The 8,837-nt window shown below is 46.5% G+C and overlaps 5 protein-coding genes across 5 annotated transcripts; 3 read left to right on the top strand and 2 right to left on the bottom strand.

The window, feature by feature from the left end:
• Positions 1 to 267: 267 nt before the first annotated feature.
• Positions 268 to 2,917, bottom strand: SARC_04873 (hypothetical protein). The gene has a single exon (XM_014301276.1). It carries the CDS (start codon positions 2,712 to 2,714, stop codon positions 396 to 398), a length of 2,319 nt encoding a protein of 772 aa, XP_014156751.1. The 5' UTR covers positions 2,715 to 2,917; the 3' UTR covers positions 268 to 395.
• A 233-nt stretch (positions 2,918 to 3,150) lies between these two features.
• SARC_04872 (hypothetical protein) lies at positions 3,151 to 3,701 on the top strand (the record flags this gene model as incomplete). Its single annotated transcript, XM_014301275.1, has 2 exons — positions 3,151 to 3,334; positions 3,430 to 3,701. 2 exons carry the CDS (start codon positions 3,151 to 3,153, stop codon positions 3,699 to 3,701), a joined length of 456 nt encoding a protein of 151 aa, XP_014156750.1.
• An 821-nt stretch (positions 3,702 to 4,522) lies between these two features.
• SARC_04871 (hypothetical protein) lies at positions 4,523 to 5,701 on the top strand (the record flags this gene model as incomplete). The annotated part of the gene is made up of 1 exon (XM_014301274.1): positions 4,523 to 5,701. The coding sequence occupies one exon, from the start codon at positions 4,523 to 4,525 to the stop codon at positions 5,699 to 5,701; it is 1,179 nt and encodes a 392-aa protein (XP_014156749.1).
• A 20-nt stretch (positions 5,702 to 5,721) lies between these two features.
• Positions 5,722 to 6,099, top strand: SARC_04870 (hypothetical protein; the record flags this gene model as incomplete). The annotated part of the gene is made up of 1 exon (XM_014301273.1): positions 5,722 to 6,099. One exon carries the CDS (start codon positions 5,722 to 5,724, stop codon positions 6,097 to 6,099), a length of 378 nt encoding a protein of 125 aa, XP_014156748.1.
• A 912-nt stretch (positions 6,100 to 7,011) lies between these two features.
• On the bottom strand, positions 7,012 to 8,368 carry SARC_04869 (hypothetical protein; the record flags this gene model as incomplete). The annotated part of the gene is made up of 1 exon (XM_014301272.1): positions 7,012 to 8,368. A coding segment is annotated over one exon (1,232 nt), but the record flags the coding sequence as incomplete, so codon positions are not given.
• Between the last annotated feature and the right edge of the window lie 469 nt (positions 8,369 to 8,837).

Raw genomic sequence — 8,837 nt, 5'->3', positions numbered from 1 at the left:
TATATATATATATATATATATATATATATATATATATATATATATTGTTTATATATACTATATATATATATAAATATATATATTCAGAAACACGTATATTTATATATATGTATAACACGTGTGTATGTGTGTGGGGGGTTGTATATGCGTGTATGTGTTTGTGTCTATATATATGTGCGTGTGTGCTTGTGAGTGTGTATACATGAGTGAGTATTTACACGTGCCTGTACATTTAAATGGTATTCCTATAAAATGTTTCTGGTATATCAACGTACAACCTTTTTATGTATGTTTCTGATGTACCAACCTTTACCAAATTTTGAGTAAGAAGTAGGCAGAGGTATACGTTTTGTGATTGAGGTTTATTGCGTTACTGAAGTATATTACAGCCATCTTTAACCAAGATCTGTGGTCGATTCAGCCGCGCAAGCGTTGGCTTTCCTTCGGTAAACAATTGTTGTGCCCCCGACGCCTCCAGCCAAGCCAACAATTAGTGCTGCTATGGCAACACCTACTACAGCACCCACACTCAGACCTTGGTCCGGGCAGGACTGATCGACGCAGCTAGATTCAGCGTTGCTAGATGCAGCGTTGCTAGATTCAGCGCTGCTAGATTCAGCGCAGTTACATTCAGCGCAGATACATTCAGCGCAATTAGATTCAGCTATAGATGTCTGTGCCGCTGATGTTTGGATCAAACTGGCAGGGTATGTCTTCTGTGGTTTGGGTTTGTAAAAGTCTCTAGGAGTCATCACATTCCAAGTTGCGTCTTCATCAGTGGATATGCAACTAGCAAACTCCTTGAGTGCATCTACATCACCAGTCACACTGACCAGCGAAGAGTTTCCGGTGACCAGAGCAGCGATGAGGTCAGATCTGGTTTTGGCTGTGAAACTGGCCGTAGACCCGGAGCGTGGATTCATGTCGGTGATAGGTAGTGACAGCATGACCGAGTTCGAGATGCGCACGTTGAACATCTCGTTGGTTTCTTCAACACCGACCGAGATCGATAGTCCTTGCGCTTTGTTGGCTTGCTCGGGATTGATTCGAATCTCCAGACCCTGGAGAAGCATGTACAATGGCATGTTCAGAATAAACGACGGTCCAAGGTCAGCGGGTGGGTAAGCCCCTTTTCCGTGCCGTAACTCTTCAGACCCAGTAAGCATATAATTGCGGCGAGGCCCACTCTCTTCACTGTAGCCGATCTGTTCCAAACAATCAGCTTCCAGGTATTTTGCTTCCATATCCGTGGGATCGTTGAAAACCGCGTGGTTCATGATCTCTGCGCAGTATCTGTAGTTTCCGTTGTCACGGTGCCACTCGCCCCTCTTTCGTACTTCTGCATTTCCTCCCATGTCGGCAACATACTGCTGTGCACGCTCGACCGGAGGAAGTTGCTGATAGGTAGCGGGTTTACCGTCCCACCAACCAACATAGAATTGATATACCTCCTTGGAGTTGTGTTTGAGATGTCCGTAGTGACCTCGAGTATTGAAGTTGGAATCCAATGAAACTGGCAACACGATTGTTTCGCTGATCTCTTCCATACCTAGGCCTAAGTTAAGCAAACGAACAGCCTGGTCATGGGTGAACTTGATAGTGTCACGATAATTTTCAAGATGTGCGACAACAGCAGCATTGCCATATTTAGGCCAGTGATGCTGTCCAATCATGTTCTCCGCTTTGGAACCATAATGATCTAAGGTCTTCTGGAGCGCCGCAACCCACTTCATAGTATCCCGACCTTTCGCACCTCTGGGCGTTAAGAAATTATGCATCCCCATAACAGCATTTTCACCCGTGTTAAGTAATTTCAACTCGGGAACAAAGAAGTGAAACTCACTTGGCGCTTCTGTACTCAGAGTCAGCATGAATTCAAAGTCCAGTCCAGCTACTGTATGGTGTTCAAGATCGGTGTCAATAGAGAGGGTGGGTGCCACGAAGCCAAACTGTGAGTTGGCAGCACCGAATGCGAGTCCAGCATGGATCGAGCCCTGGGCATGAGGTTTGATAAGGTTTCCGTACATGTAAAACGCGCGTCGAAACATCGATCCGGCGACCATATAGTTCTCGGACAGCGCTTCTTCAACAAAGTTTAAAGGAGCAACCACTTGAATGGATCCGTTAGTAAAGGATTCCTCTGGTGCGAGCCCGAGGACTCCGCCAAAATGATCGATGTGAGAGTGTGTGAAAATGACACTGCGTAGTGTTAGATTGGCACCGGTATGGGGACCAACGTGTGTCAAATATAGGTCGAATGCTATCTTGGAAGGCTCGGAGCTGCCAAGTGGATCTACCACTATGAGTCCTTCAGGAGCTTCAATGATAGTCATTGTAGCCAGATCCATACCACGTACTTGATACACTTTGTCTTGCACTTTGTAGACGCCAGTACGCGCTATAAACTGTGCCTGTCGCCATGTGGAGGGGTTGACGGTGTCAGGACATACGGTGGAATCAGGCGTAACTAGCGCAATGATGGCGTCGGAATCGATAGCTACATTTTCGCCGCTTGTATCCATGATTCTTGTCGTGTCTGGTGCGACAACAAATCCACGGTCAACCTCCTCGTACATTGTATAGTCGCTGAAGTCGAGGTTCTTGACAGACTCTGCGATCTCAGCCTTTGTGAAATCGCTGGCTGGCTTGTAGGAAGCATCCAGCGATGCATAAGCACCAGCTGCTACTGCGGCTGCGATTGTATACCTAAGCATTGTTAGGACGATGAGTGTGCTTTACGACTCGTATGTTGATGTAATACTGATGTCTTCCTTTTATACACCGGCACATCGCTTGCCTTTCTCGCATCTCTACATAAATCATCTCAATAGGTATCCGGAGTTTCTGTCCTTTTTTATTATTAACCAAATGTAGACAGCTGTTCAATGATAAACCTTTCTCGCATCTCTACATAAATCATCTCAATAGGTATCCGGAGTTTCTGTCCTTTTTTATTATTAACCAAATGTAGACAGCTGTTCAATGATAAAATAGACAAATAATATCAATTCCTGATGACTATGAGTACAGAAGCACCCAGTGAGTTTCACTTCTTTGTTCCCGAGTTGAAATTACTTAATATGGGTGAAAAATAATGTTATGCGGAAGCATAATTTCTGAACGCCCAGAGGTGCGGAAGGTCGGGATACTATGAAGTGGGTTGCGGCGCTCCAGAAGACCTTAGATCATTATGGTTCCAAAGCGGAGAACATGATTGGACAGCATCACTGGCCTAAATATGGCAATGCTGCTGTTGTCGCACATCTTGAAAATTATCGTGACACTATCAAGTTCACCCATGACCAGGCTGTTCGTTTGCTTAACTTAGGCCTAGGTATGGAAGAGATCAGCGAAACAAATGCTTCTCCAGGGTCTGGAGATTCGAATGAACCCAGAAGACATACCCTGCCAGTTTGATCCAAACAACAGCGGCACAGACATCTACAGCTGAATCTAATTGCGCTGAATGTATCTGCGCTGAATGTAACTGCGCTGAATCTAGCAACGCTGCATCTAGCAACGCTGAATCTAGCTGCGTCGATCAGTCCTGCCCGGACCAAGGTCTGAGTGTGGGTGCTGTAGTAGGTGTTGCCATAGCAGCACTAATTGTTGGCTTGGTTGGAGGCGTCGGGGGCACAACAATTGTTTACCGAAGGAAAGCCAACGCTTGCGCGGCTGAATCGACCACAGATCTTGGTTAAAAATGGCTGTAATATACTTCAGTAGCGCAATAAAACTCAATCACAAACGTATACCTCTGCCTACTTCATATTCAAAATTTGGTAAAGGTTGGTACATCAGAAACATACATAAAAAAGTTGTACGTTGATATACCAAAACCATTTTATAGGAATACCATTTAAATGTACAGGCACGTGTAATAATACTCACTCATGTATACACACTCACAAGCACACTCACACAAATAAAACAAATCGATGTAAATATTCTGCCTTTACGTGAATGTATCTACATTTATCATCCCAGCGAGTTCCATGCGTGTCTCTGAAAGCACGTAAGTATTTAAAGGCGCATCTCAGCCGGTGTAACTCAGTTTTGAATTACTACTATACAATACACTCAAAAGACAAATCCAAATCGTGCAAATATGGGTAACATGCAAGCAATCCCCCAAGAGAAGCAAGCTTGCTTCCCTAACCCTCAGAACACAGAGCTACAAATGCAAAGTGTTGTCGCAGCTGGTGCCGACTGGGGATCATCCGCTCATCGATTCCCATACTATGTAGATGGAGAAGCCACCTGGCCCGCTCAATAGTTGGCTGACACGCCCGGGCGTTGCACAACAAACGAGAGTTTCCAAACCACCGTTGACGAGAACCCAGACCGTCCTTATTTGGGTGAGCGCAAAGTGGTTTACAATGAAGATGGTAGCACAAGCGCTGGTGCATACGAATTCGTAAGCTTCAAGGAGGCTAGTGATACTGCTACACAAATCGGCTCAGGACTGAAGAGCCTAGGCGTTAAAAAGAACCAGACTGTCGGTCTATACTCCAAGAATCGAATGGAATGGGCACTGAGTGATCACGCTCTATCGTCCTATACTCTACCATCCGTCGCAATCTACGACACACTTGGTCCCGATTCGGTACATTACGTGATGGAGCACAGTGAAATGGTAGCGGCCTTCTTCGAAAAGATTCGTCTTGAGTCCGTCCTTGCAGCGATTGGAAAGGGTCTACCACATCTCAAGTACGCCATTTGCTTTGATGTTGTTACAGCGGAGGACAAGGCCAAATTCGTGAAAGCGGGCGTTGAGCTGCTCAACTTGTACGAGCTAACGGACATGGGCGTGGAGAATGTGTTCCCACACGATCCTCCCACTGCATCGGATGTTGCCGTGCTAATGTACACATCGGGCACCACAGGAAACCCCAAAGGTGTGCAGATCACCCATAGCAATGTGATGTCCGATGTAGTGTCGCTTCAGAGACGACTCCATGTGAGCAATCGGGATGTGCACTTCTCATTCCTGCCCTTAGCTCACATATTCGAACGGGTGATACAGGCGCTATGCGTCAGCCAGGGTTGTAGCATAGGATTCTACCAAGGCAAACTGCCTGAACTTATGTTGGATATCCAGACGTTAAGACCTACTTTCTTCGTCGCTGTACCTCGCATTCTCTCGCGAATCTACGACAAGATCAATCAAGGTGTCAAGGCCGGAGGGCCCGAGAAAGAGATTGCTTTCAAGGACGCCTATAACATGCGTCTCGCAGCTCTGGAGCGTGGAGAAGACACCCCTATGCTTAATAAGAAAGTGTTCGATCGAATGGGTATGGCGCTGGGTGGACGTGTCAAGTGGATTATCACCTGCTCTGCACCCCTCGGAACGGCGATACACGAGTTTCTGCGTGTGTGTGTGTGTCCAGTTATCATGGTTGGCAATGGATTAACTGAGACAACAGCAGGTGCTACCATAACCCACTACAACGGCATGAAGCTCGGGCATGTGGGCTCAGCCAAGGCTTCCAATGAGGTTAAGGTGGTGAGTATTCCTGAAATAAACTACTTGACAACCGATGAGTGCCCTCGTGGTGAGGTGTGTGTGAGGGGTACCAATGTCTTTGGTTCGTACCTGAAGAACCCCAAGAAAACTAAGGAGGAAATCGCGCAGATGGCACCTTATCGATCAACGATCGCCAGAAATCCATTTTCAAGCTGTCCCAGGGCGAGTATCTAGCCGCTGAGAATCTCGAAGCTATGTACGACAAGTGTGACCATATTGTGCAAGTGTTTGTGACAGGTGACTCGTTCCACGCCCACCCTGTGGCCGTAGTGGTGCCCGATGCTGAGATGATTGTGGCTTGGGCAAAGGAAAACATCATCTCTGGTGATGCCAAGAGTATCGCTGCCACGCCAGAGTTGAAAGCCATGCTGGCCTCAGAGATACAGGACCTGCACAAGGAGTGCAAGCTCAAAGGGTTCAAGAAGCTCAGAGACTTCATTGTAGAGCCGGAGGCATTCAGCATTGACAATGAATTGCTCACACCCACCTTCAAGCTGAAGCGAGTGAATGCGACCAAGAAATACAAGGATCAGATCACAGAGCTATACGACACCATTGAAAACCAGCAGTAAATTTTATAATACTCTTCATGACCAACATACAGTGGGCTTGATGATTGTCGAATGATAGCACGTACCTTCCGTGAAGATACATTAAACACCACTATACTGAATAAACATATCAACGCATATACATATAAACACTACTATACCGAATAAACATGTCAACGCATATACAGTAAACACCACTATACGGAATAATCATATCAACGCATATACCTATAAACACCACTATACTGAATAAACATATCAACGCATATACATATAACACCACTATACTGAATAAACATATCAACGCATACCACATTCTGCTACCAAAACAGGCGCAATTGATTGCTTTTGTGCTGGCGTGTACGTCTCTATATACACACTATTTCATTCTCATATCGACACCTTCGAATCAAATGAAGGTTCAGATCGCGAACGCTTCCACAGTAATCTATGCTGTACAAAGACATGACGAAAGGGAAATCGTACAGTGCATTTATTCAACTTCAGTCCAAGTTTGTACTATATTTTTCAAGATGCTATGACAGATCACAACGGATATAACTCAGGATTGCAGGGGGGTTAAAAAGTCTTGGGGGTGATATGTATCAGGTGGCAGTGCTAACACTACATAAACACTGTGCGGCAGCAATGCAATAGACTGCACAAATATTGTATAGCAGTCAGTGGTCTTTATACATGGAATATGTGACCAAAAAGGATACAGAAAGAGATAGTTTGCCGGCGAGATCGCTTCCAATGTTTTACTTACATATACAGCAGACAGGTTGTTGTGGAGATGTTTGTTTTCAATGTTTCATATACCGTTAATACATCTGTGCAATGGTGTGAGTGAGACTTGGCGAGTGGATCACGCACCATCGCCCACCAACTAAACTGTCAGTCACACAGTGTTCCCTCAGCAGTGCAACAAATGGCCCTTCCAAGTCGTTGCATTCGCTTTAATATAATTTTACGACAAGAGTGCTTATCTACACACACGGGAAATAGTTGATGCTTGTACATATATGATGCTAATAATTGACCTTGTGCCGGGATCTTCAAACGCTGGCTATCGTATCTACCCAATCACACCCAGCACCAGCCACCCCTTCGCCCAGTCCCACCCCATTGCTACTATCGCTGTCTGGCGTATTCTGCTCAATCACATCCAGCACATGCGCGTTCGTCGCCTTGACCTTCTCACCCACTGACCCGATGATCTCGTCCACCGCCGACAGTTGAGTGTCCATACAGGAGATGCTCTCGTTGACGGACTTGAGTTGTTCATCTAGCGCCTGTACGTGCGAGCCCATACCGGGCACACCCTCGTCCCCACCTAAGGCATGCACATGCGCCTCCAGCGCACGCACATGCGTGTTCATAACCCGCACATGCTCATCCACGCTATCTACCTGCTCGTTGACCGCTGTGACGTGCTTATCTATATCCATCACCTCCTGGTTGACTGCTTGTACCTGCCCGTCTACCTCGGCGATCTCCTGAGTCCCCACCTCGTCTGCCGCATCCATAGCCCGCAGACGCCTACCTACAGCCTCCATCTGTCCGTCTACCGCCAGTACGTGCTCCTCCAGGGCCTTGATCTGTGCACTGACAATCTCTGCTTTCTGGTTAACTAGCTGCTCCTGCGCGCCTATCGCACTCGCCCGCCGCCCTATAGCGCTGTCCGCGTCTAATGGTACCGGTCCCCTTTCCCTCTCACTCTCACTCTCACTCTCCACACTCCCAGCCTGGGCTTGGGTTTGTCTGTCCTCGTCCTTAAGCTCATGGGGCTCTGTAGACCCTGTATCCTGGCCCTCACTCTCCCCGTTAACCGGTTCATGAGCACCCCCCGACCTATTAGCAACCGATGTAACCGTATGCGTATCCGTGGCCGTGGCCGCAGTCAAACCTTCACAGCCAGCGACCGAGCTCTCGAGGTCTTCTGCTGGGTTATCTTGGGTTTGTCCCGATATATCGCCCTCATCCCCTGGCACCCCTGCCTTAGTATCGGGTGCACCCCCCGAGTGTCCTTGCACAGCACAGTTCGGTACTTCCGCCACCTCCCCTTCGTGCTGGGTCTGTTTGGCTGCTACCACCGCATACGTCTCCGCTGACCCAGCTGCACTGCTATCTGCCCCAGCGCTCAGCTCAGGCAGGTCTTCGCCTTCCGAGTCACTGGTTGAGAACTCAGAGTCAGACTCTACCAACCCACCCGCAAGCATGGCGGCTGGGCTGCCGTCAATACCCTCGGTGCTGTTTAACTCACTCATCTGGGCACGTTGTTGCATGACTGAAGAGGGTACGATACGATGTGGGGAGATGAGCGCGAGTGGTAGGTGTGTGGATGTAGTTGACTTGTACAGAGTGAACTAAGTGGGGAACTTGGGGGAGACGGTATCGGAAAGGGAGTGGTAGTGGTAGATAGGTGAGTGCAATTGACGTGTGGGTTTTCGAATATGTTTATGTATATGTATATGTATATGTATATGCATATGTATATGTATATGTATATATATATGTATATGTATATGTGTATGTCTATATATATGTATATGTAAATGTATATGTATATGTATATGTATATGTATATGTGTATGTATATTGTATATGTATATGTATATGTATATGTATATGTATATGTATATGTTTATGTTTAAGTATATTGTATATGAAATGCATGTGTTTATAAATATATATATATATATATATATATATATGTTCGTGTGTGTGTGTGTGTGTGTGTACTGTGTATGTGTACT

The sequence above is a fragment of the Sphaeroforma arctica genome (genome assembly GCF_001186125.1).
Source record: "Sphaeroforma arctica JP610 unplaced genomic scaffold supercont1.290, whole genome shotgun sequence".
NCBI lineage: Eukaryota > Ichthyosporea > Ichthyophonida > Sphaeroforma > Sphaeroforma arctica.
The sequence above is the reverse complement of the archived record's forward strand: the minus strand, read 5'-3'. Positions and strand labels throughout refer to the sequence as shown.

Bases quoted from the DNA above. Each gene is read 5' to 3' on its own strand.
- SARC_04873 (XM_014301276.1), bottom strand. From the start codon at position 2,714: ATGCTTAGGTATACAATCGCAGCCGCAGTAGCAGCTGGTGCTTATGCA.